The 18,871-nt window shown below is 39.9% G+C and overlaps 1 protein-coding gene across 4 annotated transcripts in view; it reads right to left on the reverse strand.

The window, feature by feature from the left end:
* The window catches only part of LOC146991544 (alpha-1,6-mannosylglycoprotein 6-beta-N-acetylglucosaminyltransferase B-like), a 127,422-nt gene that overhangs the window by 9,788 nt on the left and 98,763 nt on the right, over positions 1 to 18,871 (reverse strand). For all 4 annotated transcript variants that reach the window (XM_085774303.1, XM_085774292.1, XM_085774285.1 and 1 more), the window contains exons 9-11: positions 13,886 to 14,017; positions 4,785 to 4,918; positions 2,395 to 2,525 (exon numbers count right to left, since the gene is read on the reverse strand). In XM_085774303.1, the coding sequence (XP_085630429.1) occupies positions 2,395 to 2,525; positions 4,785 to 4,918; positions 13,886 to 14,017 (397 nt within the window). The remainder of the gene's footprint in view (positions 1 to 2,394; positions 2,526 to 4,784; positions 4,919 to 13,885; positions 14,018 to 18,871) is intronic.

Raw genomic sequence — 18,871 nt, forward strand, 5'->3', positions numbered from 1 at the left:
TGTGGTACAGACCCCCGCAGTCGTAATTGGAGGCTGTAGCAATCGATAGCTTCCTCTGTGAGGATTTTCCCAGCCAATTAGGGGATTAGCTCAAGCGCTAAGTGCAGCAGACAACATGAATTAGCAGTAGGAGAAACACAGGCGTGGAAGAGCGCAGATTCCATAACCTCCACTTGCAGCTGTGTGTGTGTGTGTTGCTCCGAGTGAACTCTCACAACATGAATTGGATTAGAAATTGTAATGAGGATGTTCTGCTGTCCTTTTTCTTGTGCCTCACCTCATTTCATGTGCATGTGCATGTTGTATGTTAAGGATACAACGACATAAAGGAATAATTATTTGCTAAGCGTCACCCTTCTCACAGTCGTTGCACTTGTCAAGCTGTTTGTTCTCAAAAGCTACATACTGTACTGTGGGTTGATGGCAATGAAAGCAGTGGCAGATTTCCCACACACTTGTTTAAGAACCCTGCAAAAATGCTCTCAATATGCATTTGTAGGCAGATGAGATATCATCCTAAAAGACATGTAACGTTACTTAAAGAAGCAGCACTGTTCATGAATTGTGCAGCAGAGGCTGTTATAGTATTATAGCTGTGATAAAGAAATGTTTGATCAGACTTATTTTGTTCTTACTTAACTTTGTTCAGGAGCTTGGCTTGGACTTGATTCTTTTTTCAAGAGGCTTTTACGATGAGGACAAACCGATGTGTTTTGCAAATGTAATTCTTTATTGGATAATGTTTGCTGGAGTGTTGTCTTTGCTAAATCCAATAAAAAGCAAGGCAGAGCCATTTCCACTAGATACGGTGGCAAATCTACGTATGATTGGACAGTTGCTGTCTAGGGGAGGGGTTTAGTGAAAAGTCAATTCTCATTCAAGATGCTTCAGTGCTTCTAATGACAGGTTGTGGGCCTCAATTTACATCTCATTGTGGAGACCTCTCAGTGGGTGAAAGACAACCGAAACACAACATGATGAAATTATTCCTGTTCCTTGAGAAGCCCAGCATCATCCATAAGTGCAAAACTGGCCACATTAAGACAAGTCACCAAAAGTTTCAGACTGAATTATTGGATTAGAACACAAGACTAACATCTTTCAAATGATAGGCTGTCCGACCAATCATTGTGCTCTCAGACAGGATCTTGAAAGATAATCACTGTTAGACTTTAAAAAAAAACAACTATTGAAAAGTGTTGGCTTCAGTGTTTGAAACTACGTAAATCCGTGACAAGTAGCTTCTCATGAATCACTTCAGAAATAATTTTTTTTTATAAATGCATGAGTATGTTCATTTGCTTTTATGAGCATCTTGACATGTTTACAGCTCAGAGTAACTTTTTCATATACACTGGCTGTGAGATGGACGTAACAGCAGTACAGTATTTGTCAAAAGAAACAGGCCTTACCTGAAGCTAATGACCATCCAGCGAGATACAATGGTGCAACACAAAAGGAAAGAAATAGAGAAAGAGAAAAATAAACTCAGATACAAATGTAGATACAGTACACAACAATACAATCAATCATGCATTTTCTTTTTTTCCTTTTCACAATGCTTCTGTAGATTAGAGTATTGTGACAACTGGTCTTTGTCTTTTTCACAAGCTATAAAGAAATCCAGGGAACTGTACAGACAGACAGTGGAAAGTAATGGCAGCAAACAACATCTCTATAATCATTTTAACAATGGAGGCACTATTGTGCCCATCTACAACATGCAAAGGAAGAGCAGACAGCTTTTGAGACAAAAATGGCTTGTAACTTAAGCAGTGAAATTGTGTATTTAGAGCCACACGATGCTGAACTGTAATGGCACAAAACAGCAGGGTGCACAAAATGCTGCCATTGGATTTTCCTTTAAAAACTGCTGCACATGATTTTGTTTGTGTGTGTTGTGAAGATTTCCATACATCAACACTGAAACTGACTTCTGTATGAAGAATTCAGCTTTTAACCTGTTGGCCTAACTCAGCCCCTGTTTGAATTTAACAGTGCAACACATTTGTGAGAAGTTTGTTTATGCAGGTGTGAAATATGTGCAGCGTTTTCTGTCGTTGCATGTAAGAGACTGTGTACTGTATACACACAAGGCATGGGTATAACCATAACTACAGTATATGGCTATGTTTCTTACGTATAGGTGTGTGTGTGTGTGTGTGTGTGTGTAACTGCTGTATATACTTTGTCACCCTCCAGGAAATTCATTTATTTTATACATGGAAACATTCAGCAGCAGCAGTATACAAAAGATTAACAATGGTGGAGACATAATAACACAGTCTGAGTTGTTTTGTCATTGTTGGAGGGAGTAAATAGCTAGCTTTTATACAGCTCCAGGAGCTGTAGCGGCAACAACAAAAGTTTGTGTGTGTCATTTGATGTCTGTACCTTCCACATGCTGGCCTCTTTCCCATACACAACAGCCATGTTGTTGACTTTGTTCTGCTGAATGCTCCTCTTCTCTGTCTCATTGAGCTCTTCCGAAACGAAGCCCATGAATGAGTTGTCTGGTGTGTGAGCTGAATGTGTGTATATGAATAATAAGTAGAGGCAGGATATTAGCAAAGAGAGAGAGAAAACATTACACAAAGACAGGAGTGGGGTGGGGGGTTGTCATCGTGATTGAGTGGCAGAGAAGAAAGACAGAAAAAGAGCTCTGCATCCTTGTTTGCTTCAGTTCAATGGCAAAGTCACTGTGATTATTGCCTCCCTAAGTATTATTAATAGTAACTGTCATAAAACCAGCTGCTGTTGGGCTTAGGTGGTTTTGGTAGTACAAGGTGTACAGAAAATAATTTTGAAAATACTGGCTGCATGTTGAGGTGTTGTACTTAAGGACTGAACTACCAGTATATTCATAATTTCAGAATTACTCTTTCATAACCAGCTATTTACTGTATCCTCACAGTCTGAAGAAGAGCAGTACGCTCAAAACGTTACTGATTTTGTTGGATGTGCTAAATAAAAACAGCACATAAAGGGAGCTGAAGTGTGCGGTCTCCTCTTTTCTTTTTCTGTTTACATTTATGTTTGAGGCCAGCACCTTTTTAATTGGATGTGTGCGACCTTTCTACTTTTTGTCCTCAAAGTTACAGCCATTTTTTTTTTTTTTTTTTTACAGTGTACAATATATTGAATAGCTGTAATAAATGATGGCACCTGCTATTCTCTCATACGGAGCAGCTGATAAAAGCTGAGTCAATCACTATACTGTAGCTTGCGACAGTGTGAAACAGTCTGCCACATATTGACGTTATAATGATCCTGCTGTTGAGTGCCAGCTATAGCTGAATAAGCATGGCATTGTTGAGAGCTGAATGTGAAAACAGAAGACAGTTAAGTTGTCAGTGTTTTAGTCAGGAGCAGGGAGGAGATGGACAACAACAGCAAGGGCTTTGAAAACAGCAGATCAGTCATAATGTGTAACATGAAACAGAAAAGCAAATGAGCAGAAGACCAGATACAGTTTGAAAGGGACACTAGAAGCTGTGGTGTTGCTGAAAATAGCTGCATTACACTCATTATTCCAAATTAATGTGAACAAGCAGCCAGACCTGTCAAAGAAAGTCAAAACACCAAATTTGAGTCATTTTATCATATTTAGAACAACCATCAAAACTGATGACAGATCTTTGTGTGTGTGTGAATACGACAGTGAAGCATTTTAAGTTTCATGTTTTGAAGTTACAAGACTACAAATGCTTTAACTAAAAAGTTTTTTGAGTTTAGGATGGGAGGATAAGAAACTGTAAGGAATACAATTTGATACATTTGACCATTCTCTCATTAGATAAGATAACTTAACACTGGTTTTCATACGGATCCTTTACGCTAGTTTCAGAATGACTTATGTGACTAAAGCATGAAGTACTGTAAGTATGTACAGTATGTGAGGTTTTTGGGCGTGGGTGAGGTCAGGGGCTCAATCTGAATTTCTACCAGTTCCAGTGGGTGTGTGCGATCTATTCTGGGTCCTGAGAAATTCATCTATATGAGAAAAATATTCTGTACACTGTTCAAGGAGCCCCCTAAAAACTACAACTCTCCCTCCATGCACGGCAACATTCTCATATCAATCTAAAGAGCATTAATGCAAATCAGGAGCCTTGTTGGCAAACTATGACAAAGGACTCTGCAGATGTCATTTACAGACTCACTACTGCTTCCACTCTGAGGCCCTGAGATTTAGTTTTGCACTCAGTTATGAAGGTTATTACTGGTGATGGCAAAAACATTCACCTGTATCCTCTATGAACAAGCTAGTTGTTCCTCTTTGACTGAGAAAGGCAGAAAGGCCCTGGTCAGAGAATTACCGTCATGTGGTGCTTGCAGGTCGAATCTCATGTTGGCTTATGCCTGATGTGCTGAAAGCTGACTCCCAACCGATATGATCATTTGTGCATGTCATTCCGCTAGTCTCTCTCCCTGCTCTCCTGTCTCTCTACATTGTCCTATCAAATAAAGGCAAAAATGCCACCGAAAATATCTTTTAAAAAAAGAAAGAAATCAGATCTATGTTGCACTGGGACCCTGGGCCACTCACCCTGTTCCATGACTGATTTGCAGTCTCTCACAATTAAGCCTAAAACCGAATACTCTATCTCTTTACTAAATAACCACCCAGTACCTATTTGTAACCGTTTTCACTCATGATGTTGCTGATTTGTGTTCTCACTAACTTAACTTTTCTGTTTTTGTATATTTTGTTTGGTCCACTTTATACATTTTTTTTCCTTAAATTTTCTGAATTCAACTAAAGAAAGTGATGTTTTTCTTACGGAACATGGTCATGTACTGCCTGGCGTTGAGGTTCCAGTAGCCCCAGTTGGTCCGGTATCCATGGAGGGTTGCATACTCCTCATGATTGTAAGCTGGCTCTGTCCCAAAGGTGTCAATCACTCGGATATGACATCTGTAAAAACACAGGACAACCACTTTATAAGTTACTCACCATATCCATTATCAAATCTATACACCAGTTATGGATGTAGCCTTAAAATTGTTGACAAAACACTACAATGTACTACAATGTACATATTAATGATTTGAACACCTTGTTGTTGCTACATATCTTTCTCATTTTCTTTGAAGTTGGATAACGAGTTTTAAAGTAACAGACATTTTCTTAACAGCAGCTTAAAAATGAGACATTTCCTTGAATCTGCATCACATTAACCTTTCCTTTTCCTCTTAGAGATCTGAGCTCTGCCTCACTTGGAAGATACACCTGGAGGATTGTCCCAGATGCTGAATAAATTACATGCAAAATTTGCTTGGATCATGAGCACAAGCTGAATGCAAAGCACAGCACAAACTTGTCCTGCATGTTCATGTCGGTAAATCTGCCTCTTTGCGGTTTAATCTTTCTGTGTTTCCAGTTTTGGAAGCTAAGTCTAAATGGCACAAAGCCATTAATAGCAGAAAATAGTAACAATATTTAGCACAATACCACAAATGATAGGATATATCTGAAGGTTGTCAGAATTGAAAAACCAAAGCACACAATGGAGAGGAAGCCAAAAAAGAGCCACCAGCAGCTTTTTCTGCAAAGTGAAGTGTGGAAGGTTTGACATGAAAATGACAAGGAGAAAAAAAAAGCACTTTGAGGTTTAGAGTCTGGGAGTACGATGAGGCACTGATAGACTTTCCAGGTGAATGCTTAGAAGAACTGCACTGAAGCACAACTGACGCTGTGCATGAACGCACATAACAGAATCATATACAAACACATGTGCTTTCTCTGCTCTCTCTTCAATGCACACACACACGCACGCACGCACGCACAGAAAGCTCACTATACCCTTGTCTGTGCCAGTGAGCGTTCAGTCTGGCCGGTGTGTGAGCTCTGGGGGATTAACAAGAGCTAAAGGTGGAAAGGTGGCAGACTCCACTTTCAGATCTCTGAGACTCTTTCCTGGCATATAACTCTGCGTGAGTGTGTGTGTGAGAAAGAGCGAGGTAGTTCAGTAAATTTTGCGTCTGAAGAGCATTTCCATTGCCTCTGCACATTTCATTAAAAAGCTCACATATCTGCTTCCTAGCACATCTCTGGCCTTGAAACTGCACAAAAGTGTCTAACTGAGACGTGATTAAGTTGTTGCTTTCAAATTACTGTATGAACTCCAGTGATTATTACTCTGACTGATACACATGTAATTAGAGGTATGTATGGACTGTTCTTATGAGAGTCTTACAGGATAGGCTGTTATTATGTTGGTATGAGGACGTGGCTAGATCTTATTTATTTTATGGAAAATTGCATGGAAAATGCTGTCTTGTCTTACAACTAAAGTATTTTATCCATAATATCTGCTATATTTGCTATGTTCATTAGATACTTCTATAGCACTCTGACCTGAGTAGTCTCATATGCAGGATGATCCTACAGTTTAAATAATTTGGGTAGAAGCACAACTTCTTGAGCTTTTCAGGAAAGTTCAACTTTCTGCCTCTCCATACAGTAGATTACATTTTACAGTTCAAGCTTTATGAAAAATTGCATAGCTAACCAGGTTGCAGAAAATGAGAAAATGAACCAAAGAATGCCCATGGAAGTCCCTCAAGAGTGCTCTTATAAAACAAGTTTGCAACTACCCTCCATACACAATCATATTTTTTATTGCTGTTGTGTCCCATGGTCTACAGAAGCTGCTGAAATGCTATCTGTGAAACGATGAAAGTTTCCCTCAGACTGGAAGGAACCACTTTGTATCTATTGTGCCTCTGATCATTTGTAATTGAATCAATCATCTATGATTGAGTTTACTGAGATTGATTATTTGGTGGCTCTCTTTCCTATTACAGTACCTCCTGTCTGCACAGGCTCACAAGAACACACGTGAATCCACTTGAAATGTGGCTGATGGTCTCTGTGCAGGACGTGCAAAGGTCTAAGTGGTTCATTGTCAAATACCCCTGATGATTAAAAGGTCTCCAGATGTGAATGGTGTCTCCATGCAAATTTCCATTTGATATGTGAGTGTCTTTGTTCTGGTTGGATCTTTAAGGGAAAGAGCAAAGACCTAACCCTTGAGTTGATCTACCGACCAGCTCTCCCACACATCAGGTGTGTTAAAATATTAAATTCTATTGGCTGTAGTTTATTCACTTGGGATGTACAATAAACTGGTATGTTAACCACTCATTTCTAATACTGACATGCTGAGATTTTTATTCTAGTAGCAAAGGATCTGTTAACAGATCATAAGACCAGAAAGACAGAATATGAATTGAGGAGACAATGGATACGTCTCTCTAAATACTTCCCCTACACAGTGGAGATACAAAAAGAGAGAAAACTCTTTTTGATACTGATAAGCTAAGCTGACACCTACTGTAAGCAAAAGTCCTTTATTTCTCTCCTTTATTGTTGCTGGACTGTGAAAGCTTGGATGAGATGTCATGTTTTCTACAACTGGGCACTTATCCCCTTGAATGAGCAAGGTAATCTAGACAGTGGTGAAGTGTTTTAAACCTTTCTCTTTGTAGAACTCCTATAATAATGTATCGCTTGTGTTTTATGTGACCTAGTAACCAAAAACTACAGGCTCTCTAAACTCCAACTGTCACAATTTGACTTCAAAGAACAGCATTTGCAGACATCAGCAGCCTGTGAAGAGGAACCATCAGGAGGCAAGAGTCTTTGAGTGTATGATTATGTTTATATTGATATTTTGAAGAACTTTCATACAGAAAAGATTTCCTTTGAGGGTATTCCAGTGTTTTTCAAGGCAAGGTGACAGCCCAATCTTGTTTGACAATTCTGTTGATATTTCTGTCCTTGGCTGCAGTATGTAAGAGGCCAACCTTAAAATTGACAGAGATACAGCTTGGATATAAAAACAGGCTTATCTGCAAGAGGGAGTCGAAAACATGCACTTATCTTACAGCCTTATTTTGAGGCAGCTCAGATTAGATTCTGAGGAAAATGTTGTCTGTCTATTTGTGCAGACCACAGAAAACTGACAATGAATTATTAATAAAAAAATGTCAGTTTCCCTTGTCTCCATTTCCACTCACCCTCTCTCTCTAACCTGTGCTATCACATATCGCCAGCTCTGTAACGGTGAAAATGTTTCTTGCCCACAGATAAGAGGTCCCAGAGGGAGGTCAAAAAAGAAAAAAAAGTGGAAGAAGAGGGGATAAGTGGAGGAGTAGCTGAGCTGAATATCTATTGGAAGATCAGAGTATGAAGCTAATCTGGGTTAAACGGCTGCTCAGCAAGGCTCAACAGTCCTCCGAGGTGAGGGGAAAGATGGGTGGGTGGTGCTTTGTCACTCACAATTTCAGCTTTAACCATGGGGAGCTGGGGGAATCTGGATTGCATTGAGAGCAGGTAGAGAGCAGGCAGAATTTTTTTTAAATATTATATGCTAAATGTAAATGCAGGCAGTGATGGCTGACTGTAGTCAATTACAGTTCTCAATTTGATTTGTGATACAAGAGCAGACAACTGGGAAAGCAATGTGATTTCTGATCAATGTACCTGCTAATAATGCTAAAACAATCTTACACAACACTATGGCAACAACATGCCATTTCAATTGGAGACACTCTTATTTTAAGTGGTCACCTCTTTGTTTTGCTCCATGAGGGCGAGCTCAAAAAATCCTGACAGAAACTAGGTTTTGTTGAGGGAATTAACATACGTATATTAATATTAAATCTTAGTTTAATTGATAATACCAAGAGCATAGCACATAAGGAAGAGGTTGGGGCAGTGAAGGCAGCAGCAGCAAATAATGTTAGCAAATGACAATGGCATGAATGTGAACAAACGTCGTCAGGTTACACAATAATTCATGACTGAACACAGGACTGGACGAGTGAATTGTGGCCAAGCAGATGGTGAATAAGCCATGTGACTGTCAAGCATCTACGTATGAGACAGATGATGTCACCATGTGTCAAGCTGATAATCATCTGCCCTCCTAAATTGATACCTCTTTGGGTCTGTTGACATTTGCACTTTAGGAGAGGTGCTGAGGATCAGCTACAACCATCACACACACACACACACACACACACAAACATTCATACAAATACACACAGCTCCAAATGCAAACCTTTTCAATGATTTTCAAATAGCTCTTTGCCTGATTAAAATGGCAGAGTCCCAATTTTAAACCGTTTTATTTTGCCAAGTCCGTCAGCGCGACAGGTTCAGAGGTTGCCCACATACTCAGAGATTTGTTGGCCAGTTTGCTGTCAGCGGAGCAATCCTAACACAAAGCCACATTAGTAAACCACACCCGACACAGCGCTGAACTGTGAGATATTCCCAGTACTGCCTGACTGAAAGGCATTGAGCTGAAGTTATTGGCTGATTGTGTCAGTTTCTCACTGCCCAGAAGTCTCCGTCGCCCTCTCCGTCTGTGTTTCTTATTGTCTCTGTGTCGCTTTCTCTTGTGTGTTCAGTTGTTCTGTGGTAAAAAGTTGTTGGAGTCTAACAAAAACAGAAAAATGCAGCTGCAGTACGACTATTGCACAGACGTTATTTACACAAAAATCCAGTGTGTTTTATGCGTACAGTATTATGTGAAAATATATTACCATATGGTAATCTAATACAGAACAATATGATACAGCAACAATTTTTAATCAACACACTTGACATTTTAAGCACTAAATTATTTGCTGTGTATTAAAAAGTGAGACACATATGATTTCATTATCAGGATATGATGGCACCAAAACAAATGGAAAGAAAGTGATAGGCTAACTGTCACCTGACGCCTCATCACTGAGCTCATTTTCTGCAGCTTTTTGAGAACATTGGTGTAAATTAACTTTAACCTACCTTAACCTGTTTACCTGAGCAACCAGAGTAATCCAATTGTTTAACAGCTCATGTTACACATTTGAATTAGAGTTTAGGAACAATTATAAAGAAACAAAATAAATGGTTAATTATGTTGAAAGTTTTTATTTATTTATTTATTTTTACATTATGCAGCTTTATGTTAGTGACTCTGTTATTTCAAAGCACTGTGACATGTTTAACACCGCCTCCTCCATCATTTATCCTTCATTACTTTAGCAGATGCTGCTGTGGCTTATCACTGCGCTATCCACAACTGTCAGACTTGGTGAAGTGCTTGAACATAGTGTTGTTACCCTGTGGAACTGGAACCATGGTAATAGTACCAATAATTTAAATGAAGGGGCACTGTTAGTTGGGGGAAACCCTGAGCGTTAGAGGGGAACAGAGCTGTAAAGAAGCCTTGAAACATGCCAGTGATTATAGATATTAATTATATCACTGCAGCTGTTAAAGTGTTGCCTGGGGGTCTAATAGTTGTGCCCCTGACTGATTCTCCTCCATACTATGTCTTGAGAAAACCTTGGACTAATGAAACCCTTTGAAACTAATTATTTGAAATCAGAAGGTGGTCAATAAACTATGAACATGCTGGTACGGTGTGTTTTCATGTAACAGTACACTTTGTATCATAAATATCAGTTAACTTAAAAGAGAAGAGAGCCAGATCACTCTTTTAAATAAAAATTGACTTTTGAAAGAACCTGAACCCACCCCTGACAATGATGCAACATTATTAAAGCACAGTAACTATGTTGTAGAGGATCATTATCTCTCCTTGGAGAAGTATTCTTTTGAGTAAAAGCGAGTCTGAGCAAGATGACTTGCCATAATCAAAACAAACAACAAGCAACCAATAAAATCAGTCAAATGAGAATTGCTCCACTTGCTAAAACAAGAATAGCACCCAGTGGATTGCAACCCTTCACCAATGCCAAACGCATGTCTGAGATGTGTAAAGAGAAACCACATGTAGTGGTTACATAGCGCACAGGTGTGTGGCTTCATCAAGCAATAGGCAAAACAAGTTGCTCCATTAAATGATCCTCATCCTCTCGTGTGCTGTATGTAACCACTATATGTGGTTTCTCTTCACATGTTACACTTTTGCTACAATACCGGCACCTTGACTGTTGCTGTGCATGGGCATTTTTCAAGTTTTTGGTATGTCTGAGATATTCATATATTATTTCCTGAGAAATTGACAAAAATGTCAAAAAGCCATATCTTGCAATTTTAAGAAAAAAACGAATGTTTTCCTGGAACCAATCCTTTCACTGGACTTTCACCAAAATATAATGGATTTTTCCCTGGCAAATGCCCCAACCGTACGCCCACTTTGAAACAAACCGAACCAACAAACAGTCCCCTAGCAAAGAGTCGGCAGGCTCAACCAAAGTAGAGACACTCTGCAGCTCATCTTTAGTCTTAGTAGTTTTGCTTTTTTTGCTGCCATTTCCGTGCACATCGTCTCCAGTCCACCTCTATCAGAACAGTAAATTTACCATGAAAAGGAAATCAATATGCTAGTCCTATTATCAGATGAGTGGGTGTAATTTAAGACTGCCTCCTATCGGCTTTCAGCATCTTTAACGACAGTATGCATTGCACACACAGGCACGATCACACAAACACAACAACATACCGGACTGGACAGCAGCGTGTTGTCCAGGCATAATAAATGAAGGTGGATGTTGGTGGGAACATAAAACAAAAGTAATTAAAGGGAGCTGAAGGGCCCCAAAGCTCAGAGCGCTTGATTAATGATTCCTTTCAGCGCACAGGGCTCAACAAGAATGGTATATCCTGACGAGCGAGAGAGGGAGGGAGGGGGGGAGAGAGAGAGAGAGAGAGAGAGACAGAGAGACAGAGAGACAGAGAGAGAGAGAGAGAGAGAAAGGGAGGCTGTGAGAGAAAGAAAGGTGAATAGGTATGCCATTGACCTGTCCCAAACCTCAGGGGGATTGTGGAACTCTAGGGTGAAGATAAATGGATAAAGTGGATCAGCCCGAATGCCTGGTAGCAAAATACTGGGGAGGGTGTACAGTAGGTTTCTTTCCACTAGATCAATACAAATTAATGGTGTATGTTACATACCCCTGACAGTAAATCTGAGTGAATTCTTTAAAGATTGTCGTATGTTAACAAATCTTCACCTGAGCTCTCAAGTCAAAGAAATCAATATCCTGAGCATTCCTGTAGCCTACATATTATTTTTTATCACTGAGACACATCCTCCAGTGAAAGTGAGGAAAGGTTTTTCTTTGTTCCACCTGTATTGCTGAAAAATCCAGATATTTGACTAACTGCATGCTTTTGGGGAAACCAAAGGGACCGTCTCTTACAAACACTAAGAAGTCTCATCCTGTTAGGGAGAACAGAAATCAAGACTACACACGGTAATGACCGAGCTGGGAGCTGCTGACCTCAGCAAAGCAATTAGGTGCAGACTGCAGGCTGACTGGCATCCCGACTGGGGGAAATGTGGGATTATGTGTGTGTGTGTGTGTGTGTGAATGAGAGAGAGAGAGGCAAAAGAGGGATACAGCAAAACAAGTTGTGTGCTGAGAAAATAGCTCCCTAACCCATCTGTAATGCATTTCTCTTGCTCATAATTGGATTTTTAAAAATACATGGAGCGGCCCTTTAAATGTGGTGTCAGGCTGACTCCTGATATCTTCCACTCCCACTATTTTGTGGTATCTCTCTCTCTCTCTGTTCTCTCTATTCTCCTTTGTTGCAATCTCTTCTGACACTTTTACGGTTTTATCTCTTCCTCAGACTTTCTGTTTCACTTTCATTTGGCCTTCATCTGTTATCGTTGGTCCTTTACACTGAGAGCAAGAACAAGGAAAGCAAAATGTCAATTGCTGCCATCGCATACAGGGGGTAGATGAAGATGTCAATTTACTGGACCAAGAAAGATTAGTGGAAGACTCAGGGCTGGCTGCAAGCTGTTTTTAAGGGGCGGGAGGGAACAAGGCACAAGACGGACTCTAACATGGAGGAGCTCTGGAGATAATGTGGGCTCATATTGTGCTTCTTTGCAGGGTTATGAAGCTAATTTTGTTGTTGTTGTTTTTTTTTACAAAGCACAGTGGCAAATTCTTGTTTTGGGTAACACTTTTCTGTTTTGTTGCCTTGGTCTAACGGCTCTCATGGCCTAGTTTCAAAGTTGTTCCATCATTGTAGCAGGGCCAAAAGCCATTAAACACACGTTGGTAACAGCATGAAAAAAAAAGCCTGCATCATAGTAACATCTCACTAATTCTTCTCTCCCATGAAGCAGATGCCTCCTCTTTTTCCCCGTCTTTCTGCCTCCTTTTCTTTCTGTGTTTAACTACGTACCTCCTATTGAGTGTCTGAATGTATTCAAACAACAGACAAAATAAGCTGCTGAAACGGGGTTCAATTTGCAATTGGTGTACACACAAGCAGGTGTGTGTGGGTTGACGTTCTGGGGTTAGTGGGGGGTCAGGGAGCGATTGGTACATGCACATGCATGTTGAGTTGTCAATATCTCACATGCCTCCAATCATGCACGACATGTACAGTACTACTTATATTACTCTTGCTGTGCAGAGCAATTGTGCATGACAGGTGGTGCGTTGCCAGTTTGTTTCTACTGTATGCGTGTGTGTGCATGCATTATAGTTCCACTACACGACAAAATTCAACATCAAATGTGTTTGACATATTGTACGTTTTGACCTTTTGTTCTTAGCTGGATGGAGAAGAAGTGTGTGTATGTTTGTGTGTGCATGAGCATGTTTATGTGACAGAAGGTGTGTATGCATTCAACAAGCTGAATGAGCAACAGTGAGACAGGTTATTACCAGCAACGATTAATCCATAAGCAGAGCCAATAAACCTATGTCCCTGCCTGGGAAAGGACATGAACACGTACCCATCCACCTACACATGACACACACATACTGTACAGTACATGAGGTCAGAAAATGTAGATACTTAAATTGCACACTTGCACGCACACACACACACACACACACACACACACACACACACACACACACACACACACACACACCCTTCACTAACTTGTGTTTCTTGAGTGAGAGCCCCATGTGCTGCTTCATCTGCTGCAGGCCATGGTAGTCGGTGTAGATGAGGTCAAAGGGCAGCGGGCCAGTGAGTGGGCAACTGCCTCTGCCTGGAGGCACGCCAAGAAACCTGCAACACACACACACAAATAAAACACTCAGTTTAGACAAGCAGAAGACCATGTCAGACAATACAAAAGGTTCACTCTCAAAACACTGAGCACTAAGCTGTGCTTCAGCCCGGTGAGCTACCAGAGCGTCCAAGCATTCATTATTAACTCGGACAAAAACGTTTTAGTTTTGTTGCAGAAAGGAAAGGTACAGTGAGGGTGAACATACAGTCAAGTTAGCTGGAGGTCAAATACATCAGCATGCAAAGTGTTTTTCTTTTTGGTTTTATTTATGTGTTGATAATGAAAAATGTGACTTTGTTGAGAGTTGACAGCTGAACAGTTTTGCTATTGTTTGTTCCCAAGTCTCTACTGCAAGTGTTTCAGATTTTTCAGCCTCCCTGAATCAAAGCGACTGAAGAAGTCTCAACTCGTTCGTGTTTTATTCCTGGTCATCTGTCAGCCACACTGCTAAAGATAGAGTGTCGAGTTCAGCCCAGTCAGACATAGCAGCTTATTAGTAAGTCTACATTTATGTTAATTACTGCTGCTGAGCTTTTCTTTTCTTTGCTTCTGTGCAATCATCACCATTTCCTGTTTTGAAAAAAATATGTAGACTAGTGTTGTTCTCTCTTAAATGTGTTTACACAGTGTGACGCTGTGTGATTTAAATTACCCAACTGACAACCAATTAATGTTGGGCAGCATTAGGTATGACATCATTAAATACTGTAAAGTGATTTAATTCATACTAAATCACATACTATATAGTAGCTTAACTGGCGCCACATACTGTATGATGCATTTTACATGAGTTTAATAATGAAACAACATATTTTATGCATAGAGTTTTACCATGCTAACAGGGTCTTGTCAGTTTGTACCAAATCATTTTAAAAGAACGATGACCACTGGAGAAACTCCTGCACTCACCCACAGACTCAAAGATTGAATGTTATTACTGTGCCACATAGTATTAGGCTGACAAATGATGTAACTGTGAACTTGTGTTTATAGGCCTGAGTCCTTTGTTGCAGTCAAAACAAATATTACTTGCTGCTTTTTTTCCGAGGAAAAATAGAGTTGTTTAATTGTGAAATTTAAGTGTTAACTTTCATGTAGTAAATTTGATCAAACTGGATCATAACCGTCAGCAAGCAACTGCACGTTTAGAATCACCAGTCATGGATAGACAAAAAGCACTTAAGCGCCAATACAAGTGAGAAAAATTAATAGAATGAATATGAACCATATTGGTTACACAAGGACCTCCTTGTATTTTGTTCCAAAATGATGAAGACCACAAGCATGTTATCCGAGAATATTTGGGCGACTGCAATGACAAATAAACTTTGATGTGAAATTATCAACTGGCCATCGCTGCTTTCACTTTCTTTTGCTTAAACTTTCTCTTATCAAAGTTGGAAATTTCATTCCCTGGAGAGAGCCAAAAACTTAAATAGTGTTTCTGACTGAAACTTAAATTAAAAAGAGTTTTTTTTGATCAGATAGTATCGCGTGGGTAATGCTGAGTTCAATCAAAGTCAAGCCAGGGGGCAGCTTGGAAGCCTTTGGCGGAAAAATAATTCAAGCAAACAGGATGAAAAGAGCTGAATTTGTAATGACCTTACAGCAGCAACATCAGCAACAACAACAGATGGTTGATGAAGAGAGAGAGAGGGAGAGGGAGTTCAGAGGAAAAGATAGTTATATCCTCTGTGTTGAAGTGTGTGTATGTGACAGGTGTTCTTATGTGTACGATACGCACAATATTATTGCTGTTTTGTTAGAGTCAAATGTTTGCCTGTCTGTCTAAGTGTACACACACACACACACACACACATACAGAGAAGAGGAGATATATTATATCTAAGTGTGTGGTGTACTGTAGTGTACTCTGTGTTTGACTCAGTTTCAATTCATTGATCGACTGAGGGCCTCTCTGTTACCGTGCCGACAGACCTGCGATTGGATATCTGACCTGTGAGTGGTCTGCAAGCGCTTACTTAGCTCTTGTTTCTGTGACAGATGAGGCCAAAGGCTAATGGAGACTATAATGCAATTTGTACCCCCAGTGAATTTCATCTTGCTATGCTAGTTTTACAATGGAGTCTTTTGGCAGTGCTGCATTTGAAGAGTCTTGTGACAGTGCTGCGAGGCTGCACTTACAGGAGCTCTGCTGGCAGCTGCTAACTACTCTATAGCAATGCAATCGCACACTGATTGAAGACTATCATGTACTGACTGAAGTGAAAAATGAAAACAACACAAGTGGTATAGACCATTGACTACGGCATGTGGTTACCATGTATACTGAGATATTCCGTGTTCACTGAGATAAATAACAAACTGGCAGCAATCTGACATTTGTTCAATGATTTGGTGAGACATATGCTGGAAAAAGATAGTTGTTGTTGTCTTTTTCAAGTCAAGAATGAACTTTCAGGTGAAGTAGTAATCTAGCCACATCTTGTGTTTATCACTCCTCATGCAATGGCACATTTATTTCTGATAATAAAACCTACAGTATAGGGCAAAACTAAAATGATGCAGGTGCAGCACAAATGTCGAGTATCCAAGTTCAATGAAAAAACAAATAAACTGTAGAACATACATGACTAAAACTAAATAATAAGTCTAATTTGACAAAGCTGACATCAGCTGGCAATGTTTCCATGACCAAAACTCAATGCTAGAGGAAATGTTTTTCTACTTATATAAAAATAGCAATACCCCAAAGTGTTGCATTCAAATTAGATTTTCATGAAAATATACCTTTGTTATCAGAAAAATATAAAATGACTTACTGTTCTGCATAATTGATTAATTACCATATTGCATGATTTGATAAAAAAAAAAAAGTATATTACTAGATCCTCATTACTGATGATGGGCAGTTTCATTCTTGACAATGCATCACACTTTTCTGTGTTTTTAATAAAGTCTTAATTTGAAACATATTTAGCAACTTTAAAAGTGAAGGTAAAGTAAATTTGGTAAACAAATATATCTGCTTCTGAAATGCTTAAAAGATATAAAGAAGAATAAATTGGGAATACATTAGTAGTATTTCAAAATTGCACACTAATAGAAGCAGTATTTAATCAGCTTAATATAATTCCACAACTGCTAAAACTAATGTCAAAACACTACAGCTAAATACAATCAGGGGTCAATCTTTTTAGTTCAACAACATTGTTACACAAGTATATTAATTGGATTTAGACTCTCAAACATGAATGAATGCATAGCAAGCAATGTAAATGTGAATGCTGTCTACATCCAAGCATTTTCAAAGCTTCCTGCTATCAGTAGCTTGAAGCCCTGTGACACATTATGGAAAAGCATGATGGGATTTCAAGTATGCTCTTTGCCTGGAGTGTGGTGTCTCTCATTATTCTTGTTTCCATTAGTGATACAATGTCTGCCTTGGCCCTTATAGATAAAGGAGAGCCCTCGTGGTTAAAGGGGCCTATTCAGTCCATTCAGTGAGAACCAATCACATGTCCGGAATACCAGGAAAGTTTTACATGAAAAAGTACCTATTAACCTGGTTAACTTAAAGGGATATTGTGTAACTTCTGTTATCTATTTATGACAATCGATTATTTCGTTCAAAAGTATGTTTTTCATTAATCAGTAATTACCCCCATCAACAAACTGAAGTGTTCCGGTAAGCTCTGAATTTGCCGTTCATATCATTCATTTATACATCGAGCGGGGAAGCTCAGTGCTGGCTGCCATGTCGTGTCGCCATGTTTTTACGTTCAGTGGCAGCGTGTAGGAAACCACGGAAACTCAGCAGAGACACCGGAGCTGTCGGCTCAGGTCCAGGTGGCGTCTGTGAAAAGTCACCGCAGTGAGGAGGAATGGAGCGTTACACTGATGTTGCATTCGCGTGCAGTCGGGCAGACGGCCGTCGGTAACAAACCAGATGTCATAGAAGTCATAGAAGTCGGGAGAAAGCCGGTAAAATGTGGGTCAGGTAAACAATACGACATTGCCATGACAACATATTGTCACGTGTATTGTTTTGCCTCGTGCTGACGGACCACTTGTTGACATAGAGGCTTGTTTATGCCGTTACGTTCAGCGGCTGTCGTCCATCGCCGTCTGCCCAATTTCATGTGAATGCAGCATGAAAAATACGATTGAGTTGCTTGAGATATACAACCGCAACGCTATGGGAGTAATTCCTACACAATGCGCCTTTAATAAGCAGATTAATAGCCTAAACAAAACGAAGAAAAAGCCTAAGAGCCATGAGATAAAATTTTGTTGTGCTGCTGAAAAGTGTTGTGGAACTGCTGTAAACATCTATTCAAAGCCTGCTGGAAAAGATTGTTTCTGCTGTCAGACAATTGAACACGTATAGAATAGTGACTCACACTCAGCTCATTAAGACTTCATGTTAATCAGCAGTTCGTAGCCATTCACAAGCTGCTGCTTTGCATTGTTAAATTTCTGAGCAAATACCATTTCTGAGCGTGGTATTGCAGACAAAATCACCAAACATACAAGTTAAAAACGTAACAGCTGTGCCATGATATGAGCTGCAGTTACAGTAGCCTACATGCAAAATAATCAAAGGGAAGAAAGACACAAGGAACAGAATATCTTTCCCAGTGTCTGTGGACACAAACTGCTGCTCCACCTCTATGCCACTCACTGAAAGCAGCAGAGCAGTGAGGTATGTCTTGTGGAAAGAAAGAAAGAAAGCAAGAAAGAAAGAAAGAATTCACAGACTGTTGTCCCGTCAAACTGTGCATTTTCACATTATTAGGGCCGCGGGCAATCGCCCCGGGCACTGGTCCCAACAGCTATGAAATAGCTGCAGGGACCAGTGCCCGGGCGAAGCCCGGGCACTACTGTTA

Source organism: Trachurus japonicus, chromosome 1, assembly GCF_045865225.1.
Source record: "Trachurus japonicus isolate A0001 chromosome 1, Traja_1.0".
Taxonomy (NCBI): domain Eukaryota; kingdom Metazoa; phylum Chordata; class Actinopteri; order Carangiformes; family Carangidae; genus Trachurus; species Trachurus japonicus.